At 30.8% G+C, this 27,523-nt stretch overlaps 1 protein-coding gene across 1 annotated transcript; it reads left to right on the top strand.

Moving 5' to 3' along the window:
* Positions 1–5,885: 5,885 nt before the first annotated feature.
* On the top strand, positions 5,886–9,937 carry LOC126654511 (uncharacterized). The gene is made up of 6 exons (XM_050348398.2): positions 5,886–6,114; positions 6,200–6,399; positions 6,933–7,234; positions 7,418–7,649; positions 8,791–8,995; positions 9,426–9,937. The coding sequence occupies exons 1-6, from the start codon at positions 6,016–6,018 to the stop codon at positions 9,546–9,548; spliced, it is 1,161 nt and encodes a 386-aa protein (XP_050204355.1). The 5' UTR covers positions 5,886–6,015; the 3' UTR covers positions 9,549–9,937.
* The last annotated feature ends 17,586 nt before the right edge of the window (positions 9,938–27,523 follow it).

The raw sequence follows: 27,523 nt of genomic DNA, 5'->3' as shown, positions 1-27,523 counted from the left end.
CGATTGGTTATTGTGCCAGGTAAATAAACAACCTTGAAGATTAACTTCTAAGAGATTTAAAGCTTGAATGAATTCTGACAACTGTTTCATGCTAGTAGAAAATCCCTCGCAATTGAGCCGATCAGACGGAAGAAAAATCTTATTAAAATCACCAATCAAGAAGTAAATCATATCTGTTTGGAGTTCAGGAAGAATATTAGACCAAAGAACGGCTCTATCAACAGCTTGCGAGCATCCATAGACCAAAACATATCGAAAAGAAACTCATGAGCAATCAAAATCAATACAAATCCATCTTTGAAAAACAAGAATTCTTGAGGCAGTAAGAACCTTTGAATCCCAGATACACAGCAGGCCTCCAAAGGCTCGAGAAAAAGGCAAAAAACAGAATTTATAATCAAAGTGAGGCCACAAACGACTAACAAGAAAATCATCTATCAACTCCTTTTTAGTCTCAATAATGCCAGCTAAAGATAGTTGGTGTTGGAAAATAAAAGAACTGATAGCCCTCTGTTTAATAGAAAATGAAATACCTCCTCAACAATTCCATGAAATAAAATTCAAAGGAAACGACATTAAAAAGGATCAAAAACCTTGATAACTGTAGAAATTAAGGACTTACTTAAACTGAGTTCGAAAAGTCCTGCTGAAATTGATTCATTAATAAGTCTAATATTGCAGTTTCATTATCCTCAGAAAATAATCCAAGTTGCAGCCCAATGTTCCATGTCTTGCGAGCTTCTGAGGCCTTATTAGCAGCCGAAAAGTTAAGCTTGCTACGATGTCAGATAATAGCATTGGAGAAAGAGGATGCAGAACTTCCTGGAAGTGTCAGACCGGAGCCAGTGTTTCCTTGTTTATCTAGACGTTTATGCTTACGTCGCGTCTCGATAAAGCCCATAAAATCTGCTGGTGTGCAAGCTGCTGAAGGACTGGAAAAGGAATCTGCCAGATGACTCAAATCTGCAGTTAGGTGCTCAGCTTCAGCTGGATTATTAAAAGCACGAGATGAAGCCAGCATGAAGCCTTTAGTCTCTAATGATTCCGGGTTATCCTTGTCCAGTGGCGCATCTGCTTCAGATATGGAATCTTGAATAAAAGATTCCTCAGAAGAACTAGAATCCAAACCATCCCATTCTTCCAAGACAATTGGAAAATCGGATTCTGAAATACGGATAGCAAATTCCTTATCAGCTAATAATAAAGGAATGAAGTCATTAATATCATCCATCGCAGTACAGATAAGAACTGAACCAGTATCGAGTCTTTCTTTTGAAAGAACCATCGGGTGTACCGCAATAGAGTTCCCATAACAATTGCCCACTTGCATGAAAGTACTCTCCTCCCATGCACCTATTGGAATGCCAACAATGTTAATCCACACAAATCTACCTTTGCTCAGAGTAAATTTGTCTATTCGTTTGAAAGATTCAAAAAAATCAAACAGCGAAGGGAACGTAATATTTTCAAAAATAGTTCTTGCATCCTTAGATTTAAGTCTGATGATTATTTCATCCTACCAGAAAATACATAGAGAAAAAATCCACTCAATTGTTATGTAAATACGAGTTGACCTGTAGCAAGCAATGGATATCCTTGATTGTCATAATGAGAGAGTCCGAGTAATCTGATATTGGATCAGCCGACGGAGAGAAAATGATTGCGTCAGCTGAAAGTGCTTGTGCAAAAGACCTGCTGTCATGTAATGAAGGTTTGAAGACAGGTTTTTGTTGCTGGCTAGGTTTCTGAAGGAGGCTCATAGGTTTGTTATCTTGGGAACCAGAGTTGGAAGAAACCCTAGTTGAGTATTTTGCATCAAACACCCTTATACGATAGTATCCAATACTGACCATATTAAGACGAGCATTGACTGAATTGAAGTCTTCCTCTGGATTTGGCTTGAAAAAACCAAATCGTTTGTTCCTGATGTTATGTTTCCTTGCCAACGATACCCTACATGCTACTCCAAATTTCAGAAACGCCTGTCGGAGATTGATATAATTCCAATTCTCTGGGTAGTTTTTGAAGTAAAAGACAAGAACTTGCTGAGGATGGGAGTGGGCTTGGCCCGTAGGAGTGGGCAAAAAAACCGGTCAAACCGTAAAACCGAACTGGAAAATATGGTTAACCGGTCTAAGAGTTAAGGTTTAGGTTTTGATTTTTTATTTCTATGGTTAATGGTTTAGGTTTAGGTTTTGGAATTTTAAAAACCGTGATTAACCGATTAACCGGTTTATAAATAATATATATTTTATAAATTATATATATATACATACATATGTTTTTAATTATTCAAATAAAATATATTTTAGGCTTAATACATTTGTGTGTCCCTGCACTTTTCTCTTTTTGCACATAAGGTCTGCACTAAAATATCACATCATTAAATCCTTCCACTTTAATTTCTATCATCCCGAGGTCCCTCTGTTAAGGCGAGTGTTGACGCCGTCAACGCACTTTCAATTTTTTTAACTTTAGATCCCTGCACTTTTAATTTTTTAATGTTACGTCCCTGCACTTTTAAATGTAGATTGTGTATAAATATACATTAATTTTTAGTTTAATAAAGCCACAATTAAGTATAAAATATTAAAACTTATATTTTTTAATGGGTATGAATTTAACATATTTAAGTAATAATAACGCCAAAATTTCTATCTTTAAACTATTATTTCATTAAATATTTAAATTATTCTTACTAAATGTTTAATTTATTATTATTCATCTATAAATAAAAAGAGTATAATTTATTAATTTTTTTCATTATGCTGAAAAATAAAAGTGAATTTAATTTTTATTTTAAAAAGTAAACATTAAGTTAGAGAAATAAAACTAATTTTAATATTTATTATTAAATAATTAAAGTAATATTCTATCCCGATAAATTTTTATGTTTTTTAAATAAAATAACAACATTGCACTTAAAGGTGTAAACGGATGTTCATCTTGATATATGTCAACTTCGAAGTTGAGTATGTTATATAAGTTTACAAGATCGAGCTGTCTACTTCTATTTATAGAGGAAGCTTAGCAAGCGGAAGTCTGAATGAATTTCTAATTTTTTAATGATTTTTTTATATCACCTTTAATTTTTTTAAATTAATTTTGAATATTTCTTGAGTAAGGATCTCATTCACGAAACGTACTCTAATATTTAAACCATATTTAGTTTGATAAAATGATCATTAAAATAATTTTATTAAATTTTTAAATTATTATTACTTAGCTTTAAATAAAAAATAAAATTAATTAATTTTTTTATCATGTTAAAAAATAAAAGTGAACTAGACTTTTTATTTTTTAAAAAGTAAATATTAAGTCACATAAATAAAACTTATTAAAATATTAAAATGATATTTTATACCAATGTTTTTTTATTTTTTAAATAATATAAAAACATTGCACTTACAAGTGTAAACAAACGCCGATTCTCATATATGTCAATTTCGAATTTGAATGTGTTATATAAACTTACAAGATAAACCTGGCTATTTCATTTTTTAGAGGACACATATAAGACCAAAATCTGAATGGAATTCTAATTTTTTTATTAATTTTATCTAAGTTGCCTTCAAAAAAATTTAAAATTAATTTTGAATATATTTCGAGTAAGGTCTCATTTACGATATATACTCTAATATCTAAATCATATTTATTTTTATAAAGTGATCGTTAATATAATTTAATAAAAAAAATTATATTATTCTTATTAATTTAATTACATTCTTATTGTTAAATTAAAAATTATAAAAAGTTAATTAAATTGCTTCAACATCTTATATTGTTAATTAAAAACATTAAGGGTGCGTTTGGATAAGGGTGGATTTAAATTTGGATTTGGATTTGAGCCAAATCCTCTGTTTGGATTGTAAAATTTGTTGGATTTGGATTTGAGTCAAATCCAAGTTAATTTCAACACATACAAAATTGAAGATTTGAAATAGCACCTATAACCTATGGATTTCAAATAATCTCGTTATCTTTATTATATTAAAATTAACCGATTGAGTTTTATTCAGTCGAAAATCGACAATAATCCGATTTGAATGGAGAAAAAGTAGAAATTTTTATCCGGTCAATATTTTTCCGATTTTTTTTCAAAAAACATTCTTGGAGGAAGAGGATGTTTCTCCTTTTCCGAGATACCCGCCGCCGCTGTCCGACAGTAATTTTTCCAAAAAACAATTTCTGAAAGACTAGGCTCCTCCTCTTTCGAGGTACCCGCTGCAACTTGGATTATTAGAATAAATTTTTAAAATATATATATTAGAATAAATTTTTATTTTTTATTTTATTAAAACAATTATAAGGACTTCGTTTCTATAAAATCAAAGTGCATGGACCTTATTTGTATAAATTAAAAATGCAGGGACCTAAAATTAAAAGTGCAGGGACCTTATTTGTATATATGAAACTACAAAAATGAATCTAGTCTCATTAACGAAGCGTGTGCTACACGCGCTAACAGAAGGTTAACAGAGGGACCTCATGATGATGGAAGTTAAAGTGCGAGGATTTAATGATGGGGTATTTTAGTGCAGGGACCGTATATGCAAAAAGAGAAAAGTGCAGGGACACGCAGATGTATTAAGCCTATATTTTATAATCTACACATATAAAAATTCTAAACATTAAAAATATTTAAAAAATATTTTATTTATCAATATATTTTTATTTTAGGATAGGAGTATATATATATATTGAGAGAACTTTATTTTTCTTATAAAATATTTATATACCTAATTGAAATAGGAATAAATAAAATTTACATTTTAATAATTAAATAGAATGAAAATTAAATTTTAATTATTAGACTATATTTAAATTTTAATCTTTTTTATATCTAATTTTTTTAATGGTTACATGGTTAAAAACCGCAAAACCGAAAAACTAAACCGTTTTAAATGGTTAACCGATTTATTGGTTAACTGATTTAATGGTTAACCGATTTAATGGTTAACCATTTAAAATTTTAAGTTTAGGTTTTTGATTTTAAAAACCAAACTACTATAGACCGGTTTACAGATTACCCTCGTGGACCGGTTAACCGGTCCATGCCCACCCCTAGACTTGGGGATGGGCGGCAACCGGAGCATGGAGGATGAAGGTGTTTCATTGGTGGTTAGGGTTAGGGTTTTGGGAGGGAAGAGACATCGTGATTTTATTTTATTTAATTAAAATTCTAGACTAAAAAATGACTTCTTTTTTTATCTTTTACTTACTTTTAATTTCTTTTTATAATAATAATTTGTAACAAATATAAGGCCAGACAACTAAAAAAGGCCAAATCTTTCATAAAAATTTTACAAAAGTCAAAACCTTTTAATTTTATCCAATTTATCTTGAAACGCATGATTTCGTTTCAATTTTGTCCAACTACACAATTTTGTTTATGTGGTGCTGATGTGTGACAAATGCCACATCGGCACTCCGTATGCGTCATATGAGTAAAATTACATAATTGGACAAAATTGAAACGAAATTAAGTGTTTCAGGACAAATTGAATAAAATTGAAAAGTTTGAATTTTTGTGAAACTTTCATTAAAAAATTGGCCTTTTTTTATCATTTGGCCCAAATATAATTAGTTAACTAATAATTTGTAAATTGGAAAAAGTATAAAGATGGAGAAATTCTTAGGTAAACTCAGTCTACTACGTCATCTGTAAACTAACCTATCATATTATGACACGTCATTAAAATAGTGGCACTATCGTAATTTTGTTTATTACTTATTTACACTTTTGAATAGTAATATTACGATAGTGATATTATTTTAATGGCGTGTTATAATGTGATGGGTTAAGTCTACGGATGACGTGGTGAACTGAGTCTACCTAAGAATTTTTCCTAAAGATGTGAAATGTATAGAGTCGGGCTGGAGCTCTTGTTGTATCACATTGCCTCCTTTTTGGGGTTCATAACAATAGTAGCCGTTTCTCAAAAGCTTCAACCACATCAAAACCACGAAATTTAAATATCGCTTCCGCTGTTAATTTCTTCATCAGCTCTTAAAATGAGTACTGGTGAAGTGCTGCTGGGAATGCCAGGACCATGGGCCGATGATAATCGGGAACCATCTGATTATTACACAACTAAGATCGGCGGTCTTCCTGTTAGTAACTCTAATTCTTTGTTGCTATGTTTTTGTTTTCTTTAATGTTAATTTTGTAATTTTTTGATGTTTTTAATTGAAACAGGACTGGCCTTTTCCTCCAGAATCATTAGGAACAGTTGGTAGTGATTATAATTTGGTTAATTGTAGTGTTTGTGGATCAAAGCTTTGTCTGTTTGCTCAAGTTTATGCTCCAATTTCGACTAATTCAAGTTTGAAAATTGAAGATCGTCTTCTCATGGTTTTTGGATGTTTGGGGTCTGAATGTAGAAGCAATCCTCTTAGGTATTTATTGGTTGCCCTTTATTTTCTGCTAGTTATTTTTTATTGTTTTTCTTTTTAAAACACTATGAATGTGCTTGGGAAGTATGAAAATGCCTTGTATCTTTTCGTTAACTGCTTGAATGAATTATACTGAGTGAAATGGTTGATCAAGAATGAATTGAGATGCCTGCACGGGTTTAGTCTAGTGGTCTAAGTTTCAGCCATCTGGGCGCTATGCTTGCGGGTTCAAACCCCGGCTACGCCCTTTCGAGAATATAGAATGGTTGGGATTGGGCTACTAGCCATTGTAGTCCGGATTTTCCAGGTATGTGGGCTTGCGGGAGGTCTAAATCCCGGGGTTTGACAGTCATTCCGAGCTTCGGCTCGGGGGAGTGAGTTCTCATTATCCAAAAAAAAAAATTGAACTGAATTTAGTCTACGCGAATGATTTATCCCAACAAACAGTTGAGATAATACCTAAAGTAGCATGATCTTTTTTCTCTTTCTTGAGGCAAAAGTTCTATCTTTTTAGCTTAAGGTTTCTGTGCTTTCAGCTGGCGTGCCCTTCGCCTTCAGAAATTGGACGATGAAGGTGATCAACCAACAACTCCTGAAAAAGTGGATACTGTAACAACTACACCTTCTGTTTCAGATTCAAAAACTAACTGGTTGAAGGCTTTCGATGATGATGAAAGTGATGAGGACTTTGATCTTCAGGCTTTGAGTACAGCACTCTCTGAAGCTGGAAGCCTGGTTTCTTGTTCGAAGAAATCACAAAAGAATAACCAATTAGAATTTGTTGCTAGTTCTTCCCCTTTATCAGCAAGGACAAGAACAGTGGATATAGACTCACCCGGTAATTTGTTTTCATCTTTATACTTATGCTCCTTATACTTATGGAGACATAGAAGGCAGTTGGTTCCTTATAATTATTCTAGCTGAATTTGGATTCTTGTAAAATTGTTGTCTAACTTTTCACTGAGCTATGGGTTTAGTGTGTTAATAAATTTTAATTTGGTTCGTTTGTTGATAACTGCAGTGGTTCCTTGTTTTTACATTTACACTCAAGTGGAATCATCCTCAAGGGATGTTTCTTCTATGTGCTCAAACTATACCACTCTTTCTATTAAGGAAGAACAAAGGGACGATGGGGAAGAAGAACAAGAAGTATGGGCAAAGGAAGCTTATGAATATGATAAAGCTTTAACTGCTGATAGGACTTACCTCAAGTTCAAGAAGAAGTTGGATGCTGCCCCTGAGCAATGCTTCAGGTATTAAGCCACTAAAAGTGTAGGTCCTTAGTTGCATAATTTGATTTTTCTCTTTTGCTTTGTTTTACATTTAAGCTTATGTAACTAATGAGGGTTCCTCGGACAAAAATTTGTAACATATTCAAGGAACACTATTTAAACGATAGAGCATGGCATGGTTTTTTTAAGCCTGGCTTTGTCTAATTTGATCTAGATAATCAGTATTTAGCATGCATACTTGGATACCATCCTTTTGCTTGTTTAATGCTATAAGATCCTGTTGGAGTAAAATTGCATTATGTAATTATTCATCCTCATTTTTCTCAAAAGTGAGTACACTTTCTTCCCTTGGAATAACTGCCATTACTCTGAATTTTTATGTGATGACTTCCATGAGATTAGAGCTTTTCCAATGATGATGACCAGACCTCTTCATCGCACCTTAAAACTATCTGTCTTCAGCAATGCTACATTTATCAGTGTAACATGCCAGACTCTCAGTTACTGGAAAATTTGTAGAGATAGATTATGGTTGGAAATGCATGGCATTAGATATTTGTCCATGTCTGAATGGCTATTTGATTGGCTTCTTTGTTCTAATAATAATTCTTGTTCATTTTCACTTTACATTCTTTCCCCTCATTTTGTCATTGTTGATTTTTCTTTCCTTTTTTCCCTTTTAGAAAGGGGAGGGATTTAGGCATTAACTCATGATGTTTTTGTTTTTTTTTACTTCTTACTTGAGTTTTTGGTCCCATTGTTTCTGAAAGAAAGGCCTTATCTAGCTTTTTCAAATTTTATCTATTGATCTTAGAAGTCATGCCGAGTGTGTGTGTGTGATCTAACCACACTTCTGCTATTTTGAGTGTTAAGATTTATGAGAGACATACTTGTGTAAATGTAAATGTACATGCACATAGTCCTGTTTATTATTCTAGAAAAAGTAGATATTACATATGCTGGATGTTTATTTCAAATAAATTAGATATCATTTAACTCGTCTGTTTTTCTCTGCTGTCTTCTAGAAAGTGTCAGTTTTTCACGCTTATCTGGAAAATTATTAGCTGTTGGTGCCTCCTGATTGTTCAACATAGTTTGTGCATCTGTTAGAATTCTTTCTTTTGCTCAACGTAATTTTCTTATGACATTCTCGTCTACTCAGGTACTTGTATGGTGGGCAGCCTCTTCTACCAATACAAGAGTTGGAAGATCCAGGGCAATGCAAGCTTTGTGGTAGTTTAAGGCACTATGAAATGCAGTTGATGCCCCCATTAATATATTTTCTACAAGGTGCTGCCGATGATTGTCAAAAACAGGCACTAGAGAATTGGAATTGGATGACAGTCATTGTTTTCACTTGCACGAAGGCAAGTTTTAATTTATGTTTAATCTGTCAATCGTGGACTTAGTACTCATTTTTTTTTGTGCTCATATGGATAAGAAAAATATAATACAAAAACTTAAATAGGAATGAGAAAAAAATTAAAGAAAACTGTTTGTTTGTAGCCATAGACAAGTATCAGATTATATACCAATCCATGCTTCTGGTTATAATGAACTTATGCCTTTACTTTCTGTAAGTGATTGGTATCAATGAAACAATTTGCTAGTTGAATCAGTATCAGTTTATCATCTTCTATATGAAGTGGTAGGTTTTGTACTTTGTATTGCCTCCATAATTGTTGATTAAGACTTGGAAATCTCATGAACTTCCACTAGATTAGGCTTTAAAGTTCAGTTGATTTTACATAATGTGCATGTATGCAAGAATCTCATTTGAATAATTATTTTTTCCAGAGTTGTTCCAACCCATCTGATCAAGAAAATAAGAATGGCGGTTGGACAGTGGCAGAGGAGGCGGTTGTGGTACAACTAGAGACACTCCTGAATGAGTCAGCTCATCTCGGGTATTTCTCATGATCTCTATAGTACTCTTTTCTTAGAGATCCTATTATCATGCTTAGAAAGAAGTTTTGACTTAATTATATACGCATAGGGCATCGACATAACCTATTGGTCCTTGGGTAATTTTGTATTAGTACCTTAGGGGTTCCTGTACCTTTGTTGCTGTATAGAACAGCTCTTGAGAAAGTGTAAACATAAATTTGGTAGTTGTCTTAGAGTTTTAACTTTAAGTAGCTTTTGTATGTTGATGCCTCAGAGTGCATTTGATCAACCTTGTATATCAGTTGGTTAAACGAAAGCATAATGGTCAGTGACTTCAGTCAATCATTTCAATTAGTCGCGTAAATGTTTCAGAAGCCCGTAATGTACAGCGACTTTGTGTAATCAAAAAGTATGTTTAAGAAGGGTTGCTGAACAAATTTCCTCTAACCCGTGAAGCTCTTAGTTAGCTTAAAGCGTATATAATATTATTATCGAGTGTGATGCTATGGATGCAGTTACATATTAGAAACCCAATATCTGATAGAGGTGAAGTTTTGGTTGAAGATTTCATTGAATTAGTGAAGCGGTTTCTTAATTTATCATTTGTTTTCGTAAGACGATCTGCGAATCAAGCAACGCATACATTAAAATCTTCCAGATTTGAACTAATGAAGTGTTTTGATAAGTTTTTTCTAATTTTTTTCCTCTAACACGTCAGAATTCTCATGTAAATCGAATGATGCCACAAGATTTATTAAATTGGTGTAAAGAGAAACAAAATGGTGTAGCCACTAGGATGCATGTTCTTTTTTTTTTTTTAACAGAGATAGATATATAAGCTAACTACATATACAACATTACAAATATGTACAAATTATACTCCAATCACACCATCCACGCCGTGTTATATTGAGTATATCGCCTTACGGGAGTCGCCATCTTGGCGGACGATGCCGCATCCGTCGCTTGTAACGCTTGTAGCCTTCTCCATAAATCTTCACTAATCTTCATTTTCTTTTTGTCCATAAGGGGGTTCGAAACCAGGCCCCTTGAGATTCGATGCCTCACTCCTTAACCAACTGAGGTAGAGATCATTGGCAGAGGATGTATGTTCGTTCAAACTAATTCAAATTCTGAAATTTAACTTTTTAAAAAGTTCATAGCGAACCATTTTTTGGTGCATTTTGTTTTTTCCAGTCTGATTTACACTAAAAGCTAACTGAAAATTTTGATTTTCAAAACCAAATTGAACCAGAAAATCAGTATTTATTATAATATTATACTGAGTGAACCCGTAATATTGACTGAAACTGAAGTCCTTATTTCATTTCTATCCAGCTTTCGTTTGATTTTTGGACTCTTTATTTCTCACTTCTATAAATTCTCCTAGATGTTATGGTAGAAGAATGCATAAAATTACTATCATAGTTAAACACAAATAGAGTTAGTGCAAAAACCAAATTGAACCGAAGACCGAATCGAACCAAAATTTTAACATTGGTTTGGTTATTTTAGCTAAAACGGTTTGATTCGGTTTTTGTCAACCTAAAAATTTAATATTCGGCTTTCAATTCGGTTTTAGGTTCTTGCAAACCGAACCCACCGAAAAACCGAATAACAAATTTTTTATTTTTTATTTTGAAAAAAATAAAATTAGAATTTTAATTTATACTTTTTATATAATTTATTCTTTAATTATATCTAATATATAAGTTAATAAATTTATTATAATAAATAAAATATTAGTAATAAATTTATTATAATAAATAAAATATACTAATAATATATGTAAGATAATTATTAATCAATAATTTTTAAAAAGTCCATATTAATAAATTAAACAAAATTATTAAAAAAAATTGGTTTTTAACTAAACCGAACTGAACCGAAATTTTTTGGTTTTTTTATTTCGGTTTGAACCAACTTTAATTTCGGTTGGATTTTCAATCTATTTCGGTTTTTGGTTTTTTCAGTTCGATCACCGCAACCGACCGAACCGACCGATCGCACAGTCTAAACATAGCTGATTGAGAAAATAACAAAATTACACAAAAAGAGGAAGAAAATAACAATGCTAAATTTGCTGAAATATTACATGAGCACCTCAAAAAATTGAAACTTTACATTTAATACCTTTTCAATGAGAATGCAACACTTGTCACACACAAAACAAACAAAAAAAGGTAAAAAACGCGTCAGAATAGGTCAGAAACGCGTCTGACATGCGTCTGACACGCGCGTCAGATGCATGCGTCAGTCACGCGGCATTTTGTCGAACTATTCAAACATGTATCGTTTATGTATCTGTTATGTATCATATATGTATCAAGGACATATCTGATTATTATTTTTTTCATATTTCTAAAATAAAAATAAATAAATAAATAAATTTATTATTAATATGTATTATTTATGTGTCTCTAAGGTGTATGTATAATATATTTTAAATTAAAAGATACATGTATCACGTGCTTTAATTAAAATTCACGCATCAAATAATATCAATAACATTTTGATATGTTACTATTCACAATAAATTGAAGCATACAAATAATAAGTTGTGATTTTTTTTTAGCTCAACTTTTATCAAACTAAACATCCTCACTTGAATTACAAACACTTATCCACGATGTATCATAGATTTATCGATAATTTATCAGAGATATATCGATAATACTACATCTCAAAATACACACATAATACATATATTAAAATAAAAAATATACGTCGAAACTATTTCTGATATGTACAAAAAGTGTCAAATATGTATAGTATTTGTATTTGAGTTATATATTTAACGCATTAAATATATAACTTACGAGTAGTTAAAATTTATATGTAACATATATTAAAATAAAAAATATGTCAGATGCTCTGTAAATTGTATAAATTATTTATCAATGATACGTATTAAAGATATATTTATCATGTTTTAATTGTATATGAAAGATGTATCTAAAAATACATCTAAACGATATATATATATATATATATATATATATATATATATATATATATATATATATATATATTTAAATATTCTTTGAACTGTTTCCGATATGTATTGATGATGTATTTGAGATGTATCGAAAATGTATATGAGATGTACCGAAAATGTATATGAGATGTACCGAAAATGTATCTCGAAGGCATTGAGGTACCACCATTAACGAGAAAACGCATACCAAAGATATATTTATCATGTATAAATTATATATTACCAATTTGTCTAATAAATACATTTAAGAAACATGTCAAACACATTTGATGAATTAATATGTATTTCAAAATAAATGTAATTGAGATGTTTCTGACATGTATCTGAAATGTATAACATATGTATCTGATATGTATCTCGAAGATAGTCAAATAATATTAATGAAACGTATTGAAAAAATATATCTCAAATACATATATGAAACAAATCTAATACATAATCTTATAATTATTTAAAGAAGAAATATAAAAAATGATATACTCACATAAAAATATATAAATAATACATCTCAAATACATAAATCATACATATCAAATATAATTTTAATAATATATTTATTATGGGCAATTCAGACTGGAAATTTTCAAAATTATCCCCCTTTTATTTGACTACAGCTCTTATTGTTCTCAATTAGCCTCTAATGCTATTAAATTAAGAACTCAAAATGAAGTCGATTCACCGACAAAATTTTGGGCTTTTTACAAAAATACTCAAGATGAAGTCGATTCAACTAAATGTTTACAAAAATACGTTCTATTTTTTTTTTTGCAAAAAAAAAAACGCATTTTGGTAGATTACTAATAGCTTATTAATAAAATGAGGTATTTTATAAAACTAATAATTAAAAAAGACTATTTTTATAGCAGTTAAAGCGTATTCATATAAAAAAATTAAAAAGAAAGATGCATAGTGTAATTTTTCTCAAAAATTTACCATAAAAAAAATCAAAAAAGGTCTTTTGGAAACTACATTTTTGTTGTTGATGGAAACAACTTATCGGAAGTTAATTAATCAACTTTATATTTCGGTGATAAATTAATATCTGATCTCAATTAGTAAAAAAAGGTATATATAACATAGAAATGTAAGTAAAAGCATTAAATAAAGAGGGTCCAACACCTGTTAATAACCAATAGCAAATTCTATAATTAATAACAAAATTATGTGTTTGTTACAACAATATTAACACCACCACCTACTAATACTGCCATCCATCACCCTCTTTGGCTCATAACGTGCCTATGTTTACACACACACATCACTCCATCAAATTCTTTTATATAAACACCATTTCCGCAACTCTTTTTAATCACTCAATCTTCAATTCTCACTACTAAAACAACACAAAACTAAATTCTTTCAGGTTATTAGTCATGACATGTGTTTATATAGAATAATAAAAAAATGAGGGTTTGATTTAAGGAATGAGGAATCAAAAATAATAAAATAAATAAATAAATGGAGAACTAAAAAGAACAAAAAAAATTGATGAAAAGGTTAACATGGCTGGAATAAATAAGAAAATATAAAAAGTAAAAAGAAAAAGGAAAAGAAAAGCAATATGTGTTGGTTTATGAAAAAAATGAACCAAAGATATAATAAGTGGAAGGCTAGGATTAACTATGTATGAGATGTAATAATTTACCGTGTTTAGCTCATAGATGTAAAGAAAAAGTTAGCATTGATGAAAGAATTTAAGAGGCTTAGCATTTTTGTAATAAAAGCCCTTGTTTAGTCCATATGTGTAATTTTCTCTAGCTGATTTGATTAAGCAGACCTTGGAAAAGGCCCACCAATTTATGATTTAGAGTGAAAAAATAAAATGTTTTTGAATTTTAAAAATGAATAAGACACGTGATTTTTTTTTTATTTGAGATGTTAAATGATATGAGTATTCCACATAGACATTGAGTAACGGCACAAAGCGTTTCATTAATAATGATAGAGATAGTGGCTTGGATGTACTGATTTTGAAACATCAAGATTTTATTGAGATCGAAAATTTATAAAGGGCCAATTTACTTTCGTCCTAAAACATAGAAGCATATTTGCCCTATTTTTGCCACGTAGAATATGACATGGACATTCCACATAGTAGGGGTGGACATGGACCGGTTAACCGGTCCATGAGGGCAATTTGTAAACCGGTCCATTGTAATACGGTTTTTAAAATTAAAAACCTAAACCTAAAATTTTAAACGGTTAACCGGTAAATCGGTTAACCATAAAAAACGGTTCGGTTTTTCGGTTTTACGGTTTTTAACCATATAACCATTAGAAAAATTAAAGACAAAAAAGATAAAATTTTAATTCTATTTGATTTTTTAGCAAACAAAAAAAAACTATAGAAATTCAAATTATATTAAAAATATAAATCTAAACTATCTTATAAATAGTTAAGTCAATGCAAATATTTAAAACTATTATTATTTATAAATAATTTATGAGTAATATTAAAGCTAGGTTTGTATTTTTTGAATTGTTTGTGGTGTTGTTCACGTCCACTTTCTACTATTTATATACTTAAATATTTATATTTCTGTTAAGTAAATATTTTAATAAGGAAAACAAATTTCTATTAAAATATTTTCATATATAAATTCTCCTAAAATATATAAATATTCCTAAATAAAATATATGTCAATATATTTTTATAATTAGATTTTATTGTGTATATTATAAAATCCATATTATTTTACAGATCATAAAATATATCTTATTAATTATTAAAAATATATGAATATATATATAAACCGGTTAACCGATTAACCACGGTTTTTAGAAATCCAAAACCTAAACTTAAACCATTAACCATGAAAATTAAAAATCAAAACCTAAACCTAAACCGTTGGACCGGTTAACCACATTTTCCGGTTCGGGTTTCCGGTTTCGGTTCGGTTAATCGGTTTGACCGGTTTTTTTGCCCACCCCTACCACATAGGTAGAAAATAACGTTTTGTAAACGTTGTTATACAAAAGGTCTATTTATATGGTCTGCTTTTAAAATATTAGTCGAAATTCGAAAAAGGCCAACTTGTTGCATATCTTAAACGATAGGGACATATTTATCTCTTTTCCCAATAAAGAAAGTAGTTGATTATAGTTTAATTATTAAAATATTTCTAAATATCTTTTTTTTAATAAATCAGTGTGGATTGATGATTTGAAAAGATCAAAGTCACTGCATTAGATGCATATGGTAAGACTGTAAGAATATTAGAGAAATTTTTAGGTAAACTCAGTCCAGCACGTCATCCGTACACTATACACGTCATTAAAATAATGACACTATCGTAATATTACTATCTAAAAATGTAAATAAGTAATAAATAAAATTACGATAATGCCATTATTTTAATGACGTGTCATAATATAATAGGTTAGTCTATGGATGATGTGGTAGACTGAGTTTACCTAAAAATCTCTCAAGAATATTAATAACTAATATTAAATGCACGTATTTATTCTATTTATAATGGACAACAAAAATGATAATTTTTTCTATCTTTATGAACGCATAAAATAATTCTTTGGGAGATGAATATTTAATTTTTGTTATTTATAAAAATGGTACGAAAATATTTTTAAGAGTTTTGAAAATAAAAACATTTTTCAAAAGGGACAATGTATTTACTTTAAGAAAATTTCCTACAGTACACTATTTCGTATTCTATTTTTCACTTTACATTGTTTTAAAACACACCGTACTTTTTTTTTTACCAAAAATATCTTTTTTTTTAGTTTTAAAAATATTTTTTTTCACTTTTAAATATTTTTTGCTCTTATTAATAGATTTTTTTTTGTTTTCTTATCGTGTTTTTTTAGTGTAACTATGGTGTTTTTATAGTTTATATAGGATGTTTTTAGTGTGACTATGTTGTTTTTATAGCATATCTAAGGTGTATATATGGTGTATATATAATGTATATATAGTGTTTTTGTGTCTTTTTTATAGTGTATATCATTAAAACACTGCAAATACACCACATATATTGCAAATACACCATAAATAAATTAGAAAAATACCAGAAATACAATAGAAAAATATGGATACACCAGAAATACACTATAGAATACCAGAAATACAATAGAAAAACATAGATACACCAGAAATACACTATAGAATTCCAGAAATACAATATAACGTAAATTCATCATAAAACACTACAAATACACCATAAATCAATTCGTTGTTACTAAATTATTAGCATCAAAATAAAAGATCAAATCCATAAAAAAAGAGAAAGACAAAATAATTATATGAAAAATAGAAGAATTTATAAATAAAAAATAATAGATTTACAATAATTTGTTTACAAAAAATCTAAAAAATTACAAAAAATGTAAAAATGATATCGAGGAATCCATCGAAAAAAGTACACTGATGAGAAAATCAATGAAAGAATCGCGGCGATGAGAAATCCACCAAAAAAAACACGACAGCGAGAAAATCACGACCAGAAATCCACCGGAAGACGCGCGACTGCGAGATGGAAGAAAGCGATGTGTAGGAAAAGTAGACCAACATAAGAGAAAGTTAAGATAAGTAGATGTACGAAAGAGAAGAAGAAGGAAAGAGAGACTTTTGAAAGTAGAGAAGTAGAGAGAGAGAGCTGTGTGCGTATAAAATGCGCTATAATAAATTTAAGCCTTTTATATATAGTAGGATATTTTTGTAAATATATATATAAAAAGGATAACAACTAAAATTATGAAAAAAAAGTGTAAATAAATTTAAAAATCAGGTATTTTAAAAATAATTCCATTTTTTTTGGAATTTCCGTGCATAATAAATCCTCGACACGCATTCTACCAACTGTTATCAGTTGTCACACGTCATTATCAAAATAAAACCACAAATAGATGTAATAGCGGAACTAAAAAAATGTAATCAAATGTGGAGATTTATAATTCATTAAGCGATACAACCTTTAATTTTTCTTAATGGAACGATATATTTATTGATTTAAAAAATATATATTAAACTGCACGCCAAGTTTTTAAAATGAACAAAATCATATTTATTTGGGTTGATGTCATCATATATCACAACCTTTCGTATTTTTTTCGATTTAAGCACAATTTACAAAACGTCTCACTTAACATCCTAATCTTTCAAAAAATTCATTCTATAGCGACTAATACCCTAAAAAACTACCGAACTTTACTTTTTTTTAATAGCACCACGACCTTATAATTTCGTCAATTGCATCCTATTTCGTATTTTTACGTTTCAATAGCACCATGAAGTATCAAATTAAACTCTTATCATTTGTATGAAGTTCAAAACAAATCCTTCACATTTTTTAAATTTTTTAAATAACATATGATGTTCTAAATTATACATACAAACCCTCTTCTTCACAATAAAAAAAATATAAATAAATAAATTAAATAAAACGTCACTGCCTCTCTTTGGACCCACCGCCGCTCTCCGTCACCATCTCTTTTCGGACCCGCCGCTTCCGCTCTTAGTCATTGGTCTTTCACCGGAGACGAGCAGTTGGTCTTCCTTTGGGAAGACGAGCTGGTCTTTCACAAGGAAGACCAGATCTGCTGGTCTTCCATGGAAGACCGGAAACGGAGAGCGGAAAAAGCGGGTGGCGGCGGATTTGGTTTTAAATATTTATTTAATTTTTAATAAAATAATTAATTATATATTTATTTAGTTAATTTTTTATTTAGGATTTATTTGAAAGTTTTTTAAGTTAAGGGACTTGTTTAAATTTGTCCAAGTAGAAAAAAGTATAAAATGACCCTTAAATTTGGTTGTTTTATAAAATTTGATCTTTATAATAATAAAATCATTTATTTTTTTAATTTAAGGTGCTCAAATATAAAAAAAATACAAAATATGATGTAATTGATGAAATTATAAAGTGCGGTGCTATTGAAAAAAGACTAATCCCCTGAAAAACCCCTCACCTTTCAACCCTCTTTCATTTGCAGTCTCACCTTTCAAAATCGCCAATTATATCCAAATTATCACATTTCAATTTCAATTGCACCCTTAAAATACTAAATTGACCTCTTTCCATTAGAAAAAGTTTAAATCAATACATTATATTTCAATATATATTCTAAATAGTCCTCAAATGTTAACTTTTCAACAATAAAACCATCTTACCTAAAAAATTAAATAAACTAACTTTTTTAACAAAAATATTCAAAAAGAATTTAAAGAAAATGAAAATTATCAGGCCAAATCTGGGCTCCTCACTTGGATGTTGGTTTCCAGACGGACGAGACCGTAAGACATGTCACTAACATATTTATAAAGACTTGTTGTCACTAACATAATTTCTCTTTTTAATTTAAACTAGTTCGATTTTTTTAGGTTTGTTGCAACTTTGCTAATATGTTAACCACATTTCACCAAATAAAAAAATATGACATAAAAATAATTTATTTATAACAAAACTAAATGTAAATTTTAAATTAGTTTAAAATTAAAACAGACATGTATAATAAATAAAATCTATAGTAAATTTTAATTTTTATATAAACATTTATATTCAAATTAAATTTTAATTCTAATTCTAAACTTTTATGTATTTTCTATCAAAAATATAGTCTTAATTTTTTAACCTTTTTCAATTACGGTAAAATTAATTTCTACAAAAATATACATGATGTGCATTTGCAACTCAACAATTTGACTAATTTTTTTTCTTTGAATCCTCTTTTGTTAATATGAAAAATTCAACACCACTCATCGGACTTCGGTTTGAAGGTACTTAAACTTAATTATAAAATTTATAATTTTAATTTAAAACTAATTTAAATTGATTATATAATAATTAAATATAGTATATAAAAAACTAATCGTAAAAAATCATCAATTTTTTAAGTGGAAAATTAAGAAGATTTTTAAAATAATTAAAAAATGGATACATTTGATATAATGTAATTTTTAACTTTCCATTTTGTTTTATATTAGAAATTTTAATAATTAGAAATTTTAATTATGTTTTCTGATTCCCTACCTGAATTTTGGAGCTGGCTTGGTCACTGTGTTGGCTGTTGTAATAATAATTTTAGATAAAGTAAACGAATGCCTAACAGTTCATGCACAAGTGGAGTAATTAGCAGCATTTGATCAAAACTTTCTGTTCTTATTGTTTTAGTTTTGGTTTTTTAGGCTCCTTTTATCATTTCTCCTCACTATTATGTGCATCATCTTTGTTTCTAATTACTGTCATGAGTAATCTAATACCTACTATATGTTCATTTTGCTTTTTTTTTTCTACTACTTTCGTTTTGGGTATGTTTCTGTAGTTTCTTGTATTCATGTCTGCATTAATGGGCTAAAAAATTTAATTTTTTTTAATTTTTTTGTTAAACAATTTAGTTTAATTAATTTTTTTAGGGAAGATGGTTTTATTGTTAAATATTTAACATTAAGTACTATTTAGAATATATATTAAATATAAAGTATTAATTTGGATTTTTTTCCAATGAAAATAGATCAATTTAGTACTTTGAGGGTGTAATTAAAATTCAAAGGTGATAATTTGGGTAAATTGACGATTTTAAAAGGTGAGGGTGCAAACGAAAGAAGGTTGAAATATGAGGGGGTTTTCAGAGGATTAGCCTTGATAAAAAAAAGATCGATAGTTTTTGAATATATTAGCTTTTTTATAGCTCAATTTTTGTTTTATGTTTTTCTTTTATAAAAATGATGTCATTTTTGGCCGTGTGAATGACTACAACGATGTTATTTTAGTCGTTTATGTTATATACGCCACATTATGAAAGGTACATATATTAGGCGAGATGTTTTGATAATTATACTTAAATTGAAAAAAAAAATGCAAAAAATTATGACATAATTTGATATTAATCTTATTTTATTATTCAGATCGAACAACATTCGATAATGTCATTTGACATAATTTTAATTTTTTTTATCGAATTATCTTAAAAATATTTATTTAACATTTTGAAACCGGGATGGAGTTACCACCCCATTCGCCCCACCCTAGTACTATAGTTCCGCCTCTAGACATAGACTACTTGATTGCTCTCGTACAAAGAGCTGGATAGGCTAGGCACGATAATAACACTCAGGTCCCACAGCCAAACACTCACATCAATTGGGCTCAGTATATAGTTGCGAGCAGACCGACCAAATAACATGAACATAAATATAAGCAAATACTTTTGAGAGGAGGAGCAGTATAATAGTTACTCATCACACTCATAATAGCAAAACTATAGAAGTTCACATAATCAAAGATGACATATCATTTTCTCAACAAGAAAAAAAAGATATGACATATCACATTGGTATCTACAACCAATCAAATGATATATCGAATGTTTTTAAAACCGGACCGGAACTGAAACCGGCTTCGTCAAGGGTTCATGGTTCAACCGGGTTTTTTAATTTTAATAAATATAATTTTTTAAAATTAAAAATATATAGTATTATAAAAAAAATATGATAAAATATATATATAATATTATTGTTTAAATTTTTTATGTAAAAATTAAAATATAATTATAGATAATTAATGTTTAAGAGCATATAGAATAATTATTATATATGAGAAATAAAAATTAATTTTAATAAATATTGTGTGAAATACAATAATAAAGAATAATATTTAAAAATATGTATTATAATTAATTTGTGTTAGAGAAAAAAAAGTGTTGTATATGAAAGAGAAAAGATGAGTTATTATAAGAGAGAGAAAAATATATATGTATGAGAGAGGAAAAAAAAAGTAAAGTGTGAGTAAAAAGTAAAAGTAAAATGTGTGCAAGGGAGAGAAAAAATAAACACATGAGATCTAGACATGTGTAAAAAGGAACCACATAAATATTTTTTGGACAAAAAAAGTACTCTCTCCGTCCTAATAGAGTTGTCCACTTTGCATTTATCACACAGTTTAAGAAAAGCAATTATTACTTATGGATTTTGTAAAATTTTCTTTACTTTTCTTGTCATACCCCTATTTAATATAGGGTCAACTTGTAATTTACTTTCAATTTACTCATTAGTGGATTTTTAATAGGGCTAATATGGAAAAACTAAGTGTAAAAGTTAGTTACTTTTTGAAAGTGGACAAGAGTTTTGGGACAAATTTTTTCCTCAAAGTGGACAACTCTATTGGGACGGAGGGAGTATATTTTTTAGTATAATTTCTTGAAAACCGGATCTGGCCGGTTTTGGTCAAAACCGGATTTTTCCGGCTCGATCCGGTTTTTGACCGATTTTCAGAAAAGTTGACTTTTGTATATAACCGGACCGGATTGGGGTCCGGTTCCCGGTTAACTCGGTCGGACCGGCCGGTCCGTTCCAATTTTAATAACATTGGATATATCCATGGATTTTATAACCCAAAATTAAAAGGTCAGGTAACAAATTGAAAGCCAATGTGGGCCATTTTGAGATGACTAATACACCTCTAGCTACATTAAGAGATTATAAATTTGAAGTATACCTCCATAACTAGCAACAAACAATTAAAATTTTGAAAAATCGATTATCATCGTTGACAAAATGAAAGATGACTAATTGGAAAATTAAAATTTATTTGCAAGTGAGATTTGATCTAATTGGCTAGGCTCTCACTACTGCATATACGGAGATAACTGATTCAACTTTAAATTTTACGGTCTATGTTTTTTGCTGAATATAAATTTTGACATCTGATTTGTTTTCTCATAGGCTATATTTCTATTAAAATTAATGAAAAATACATAGATGAGCGATTTTTTAATAAATTGAGTGAACTATTTTATAAAAATTGATGAGAACTGCGAATACAGTCATCAATTAGGACTTATCTAACCACCAAATGGCTCACACAATATATTAATGGTTCTGTTTACGAGGAAATAGTTCCCAGGTTGAATTTTTGAATTTACAAATGGATCTTTACGGTATGATGCTTTAATCGGATCACACATGAATAATGACCACATGGTGTGATTAATGTAACCATTAAACTAATTGCAATTATAAAAATCAATCTGGAAATCTAGAGATTCGAGCGAGAAAGATATTAAAACTACTCATAAGTTAAATTCAATCCGAAAATTGGGATAAAAAGCCGGAACTTATTGTTTGTTTGATTGATAATGTTTGTACTGAATATAATAAAGACTTGGCTATTTATAGCCATGATTTAATGTCCTGATTAGACTAAAAAACCTAATACTAACAAGAGTGTAACTCTTGTATTGGAGATAATGATGAATCTAACTGTTACTCAGTTTCTCTTGAGACTCCACTTCTCAAATAATTTTTTTGAATATTTCGTACCGGGTTGGGCCATAACCTTATCTTAGGCTAACCTCTGGACATCTAAGACTATTTTTGATTCAGCCATAAGATTGGGCCTATTTTGGACCGATGGAAACAATGCCCTTAACAAGCACATTATAATAATATTGGGATTGTTTTTTCCAACCGACTCGGAGCTTTAGATTTTCCTTTGGTCTTTCACCGGGCCACTCGGCACGCATCTAGTTAACCGAAAATGATTTTTGAAATTCCTACTCATGGACTTCCTTATTTGGATATTGATAATATAAATATCTCCACTTTCTTATTCCAACCGATTTGCATTTTAAACTTCAAAAAGATTCAACTCTCTCGCAACAACATCAAGTCTCAAACAACTCTCAAAGTAAGGTTATTTAGTCATTCGCCGCCTTATCTATTTAGGCACCATTTGATTTTGACTCCTTCCTCAGCACTAATAGCTCACCAGACTAGGAAATTACCAAGTCAGATCGCGACCGTATCAATGACGTCCTCTCTTCCAACACATATGCTAACTTTGAGGTACTAGTGCTGATATGCTGATAGATTCTGATCATTACTGCCTCAGGTTGATTCTCAACTCACTCCCAGAACTCCTTAAGAATGCTGCTCCATTCAACGACTACTCACCTCCACGGTTCAATCGCCCTCATCATGCATCCTTCTAGGTCAAAGGGGCATTTAGGAATTGGCATTTATCGAACGATGACTTCAGAGCCTAGGTTGCAAGATTAGAACCATTTTACAATAGAACTTGGGTGGTCGCAATTCTACAACCTCATCCATGTCTGCAAAATTCAGTCAACCAATCGCCAAGCATCATCTGATGGGTTCGTCCCTATTCTTGTCGCCCGTTATCAAAGGGTTTTGCTTCACGTTTAGCCCCATGCCTATTACCCTATTAGAAATTGCTTCAATGCTCAAAGTCCCAGTCACAAGCTGAAGTATTTCGCCTTTACTGAACTCTTCTAGAAACAAGCTCAATCCAGACTAAGCATTGTATAACTAAGACAACTTTCTAAAGGCCAATATGTGCCATGACCCTATACACCCTGACCAGGCCAAACACACCACATCCTTAAGTTACTTTTTTGTCAAATTTATCATATATTCTGCCTCTTTATGCATCACAACCAATTGCTTCATCATCGCGACAACTTTTGCTAAAGGATAACATCTCAACTAAGGCGAATTCATACTCACCCCTATGTATAGAGATATCTATGATCTTCTATCGGCCGAAGAACTAGAGGTTTACAAATGCTGTCGTGTCCACTACTCTCGAAGACTCTCGCTAACAAGTTTAAGCGGGTTATTTTTATAGTTATTCATGAGTCTTAGGGTGCATTTGTTCTAGGCCACCTTATTACGGACAATGTTCTTCACTGCTAAAAAACAAACATTTAACGACAGATTTTTTGTTGCCAAATGGCTAATTTCGTCGCTAAACGCGTTAAGCATTGGGTGTTCGTCGCTAAATATCTGGTCACAAAATTTTGTAGTGACGGAATAAAAAAACTTAGCGACGAATTAGCTACAGATTTAAATCCGTCGCTAATTTTTTAATAAAAAAATTAAATAAATTAATTTAATATTTTTAATTAAATCGTAAAATGAAATAATAATTAATCCGTAGCCTACCATCACCAACTCGCGATTTTTGCGAACTTCTCAACTTCCCACTTGGTCACCCATCCTTCCATTACTCCCACCAAAAACTATTTAACCCTCAAGTTTCCCCGCGCATAACTCCATTTTAACCAACTAGATTCTTGTTCTATATCTATATATATATTATATTAAAATATAAATAAAAGGAGCTAATATTTATACCTGCAATTTACTCCCGCAATATAAAATAATTATTTTTTCATACATATTATTTTTAAATAAATAGTTTTTTAACACGTGTTCTAAAAAAACAACAAATTTTTACTTTTACACTTTACTCCCTTATAAATAATTATTTTGTAGTGAATAATTATATTTTTAATAAATAATTATTTTGTAATGAATAAATTTTTTTAATTAATAATTTTTTTAATAATTTTTTAGGGAAAAAGGTCATTTATGCCCCTAATGTTTAACTCTAGGATCACGCAAACACTCAACGTTCGGAAAGGTTTAAATGTGCCATCAACGTCTTAAAAAATGAACAACCAAGCTCCCATTTTGACTTATAAATGAGACGTTGGAGGCATGATTGTCAAAATTGGAGGGCCTGTTTGTTCATTTTTTAAGACGTGGGGGGCATATTTGAACCTTTCCGGACTTTGAGGGATAACTTGATCCTAAATCCAAACCTTAGGGGCATAATTGACCTCTTTTTCTTTTTTAATAAATAATTTTTTTTAACTAATAATTGTTTTCTAAATAAAAAATAATATGTTTAGCGACAAATTTTGGGATCCGTCGCTAAACGTAATGCATTTAGCGAAGGATGGTATACTATGTCGCTAAATGCATTACTTTTAGCAATATGTCGCTAAAAGTTGAATGAAAACTTGCGGGGTTCATCCCGCCAATTTTAGCGATGGAAATACGGATTCAAAATTCATCGCTAAAAAGATTTTAGCAGCAGATTTCAAATACGGAGCTAAAATTCGTCGCTAATCGACTGTTTTCTTTTAGTGTATGTGGCTTTTGAAATGTTTCATTTGATGGCAAAAACATCTCAAGGCAAGTGGGATTTAGTGGCGATCAAACCTTATATGAGCAAAGCCTAAGATAGAGTGGAGTGGAGCTTCATAGAGGGGGTTATGAGGAATATGGCATTTCCCAAACATTTTATCTTTCTTATTATGTGTTGTATCCAATCGGTGTCGTTTTCAGTTATGATAAATGGGATGCCGCATGGGCTGATTTACCATCAATGCGGTATGAGGCAGGGAGACTCGTTATCTCTGTATTTGTTCCTTTTGTACACAAAAGACTTTTCGGCTCTTTTGAGAGGGGGGGGATTGAGTGAAAGTATGTTGACAGGTGGAAAGGTTTGTAGAGGTGGTCCCACCATTAATCACCTATTTTTTGCAGACGACATCATACGTTTTGCAAAGGGTAATGTCTGAGAGTGAAGGAACTTGAAGGAGGTTGTCAGGAGATATGAGAATGCTCATGGGCAAATGGTCAATTTTGAGAAATTTAAGATGTTTAGTTTTGGCACAATAAGTAATTCCCGAGCTGATATTGTTAACATAATGGAGGTGCCGGTGGTCTAGTGTTTTCAGAAGTATCTCGGGATGCCATTGATGATAGGAATCAAAGAAGCCTATTTTTTCATTCGTTCGGATGGGCTTTACAAAAGAATTTTTGGGTGGAAGGAGAAATTTTTGTCTAGCCGGGAGGGAAGTCTTGATGAAATCCATAGCCCAATCTATACTCACATGCATAATGAGCTTCTTTGCGTTAGTCATTTCAATTGACAACGATTTGTAAAGTTCTATATCCAGGTTTTGGTGGAGAGGAACGAAGGATAAACTGAAAATTTTGTGGGTTAATTAGGATACTATTTGCAAGTCCAAGAAGCACGGGGGTTTAGGTTTCAAGAATCTTTGAGCTTTTAATATGGTGATGTTGGCAAAACAAGCATAGAGATTATTTCAGAACATGAAATCTTTTTGTAGCAAAGTCTTTCGGGCCAAGTACTACCCATCCACAGATGTTCTCAAGGATAATGCTAATTGAAGATCAATCTTTATATGAAAAAGTAACTTAGAGGGAAGGAAGGCGCCTACTTCGGGACTTGCTTGGCGAATAGGTAATGGTTGATCAGTTTATAAAAAACTGATAATTGGATAACTAATGAGAGCTTTATGAAGCCGGTTGGGGCGCCTAATATGCCAATTGATTGTCGAGTTAATATGTTTATTGATGAAGTTAACGGAAGATGGGATTCAGATAGAATTAAACAAGTGTTTTCAAAAGATGATGTAGCCAACATCTTACAGATCTCAATCAATAATCGAATGCCTATGGATAAACTGTCATGGCCACATAATAAGATGGGAATTTTTACGATTAAATCAGTGTATTATCTTACTGCTGATATAGTGAGAAGAGATGTAGATAGCCCGTCGAACGATAACTCCAATGCAAGAATTTGGAATAATATATGGAAATTATCGATTCCCCCGAAAGTTAAACATTTCCTTTGGTTTATCGGCCATAACACTCTCGCATGTAATGTCAATCTTGTCAAAAAAGGTTTCGATTTTTACTCTTTTCCCGAGATGCCATAGTGAAGAGGAAACATTGCTTCACTATCTGAAAGAGTTTGAAGTTGTTCAAGGCTATATGGCTGCTGTCACCGCTGAGTCTGAGGGTAGATATATACCAAAACAGGACTCCTCCGGAGTGGCCAACGCTTATGTTTATTACGTTGAAGTGGGGGGATCCCCAAATCTTCTTTGTGTCTTTGTGCTTGATTTGAAAAGATTGCAACAGTGTTATTTTCGAGAACCAGCGACTACCCCCGCCGATGTTATTCAAATGTATACCTTCAATCCTTAAGCATGCTAACACTGATGAGAAGGGGATGGAAACAAGTAGCGCAGGTACTCGGACCTGGGCTCCTCCATCTCCTATATGTTTGAATTTAAACTCCGATGCAGCGGTGTCGCTGGAAAGGAATTACTCAGTGTTAAGTGCTGTTTGCAGAAATTCTGCAGGTTCAGTGATCCGAAGTGGTGTTTCAATCTTGCATGGCTGCATTAACGCAGAAATTGCAAAAGTTAA

The sequence above is a fragment of the Mercurialis annua genome, linkage group LG7 (assembly GCF_937616625.2).
Source record: "Mercurialis annua linkage group LG7, ddMerAnnu1.2, whole genome shotgun sequence".
NCBI lineage: Eukaryota > Viridiplantae > Streptophyta > Magnoliopsida > Malpighiales > Euphorbiaceae > Mercurialis > Mercurialis annua.
The sequence above is the reverse complement of the archived record's forward strand: the minus strand, read 5'-3'. Positions and strand labels throughout refer to the sequence as shown.

Coding starts and splice junctions, on each gene's coding strand:
- LOC126654511 (XM_050348398.2), top strand. CDS start 6,016: ATGAGTACTGGTGAAGTGCTGCTGGGAATGCCAGGACCATGGGCCGAT. Junction 7,235..7,417: donor AGTGGATATAGACTCACCCG/GTAATTTGTTTT, acceptor TGATAACTGCAG/TGGTTCCTTGTTTTTACATT. Junction 7,650..8,790: donor GCCCCTGAGCAATGCTTCAG/GTATTAAGCCAC, acceptor TCGTCTACTCAG/GTACTTGTATGGTGGGCAGC.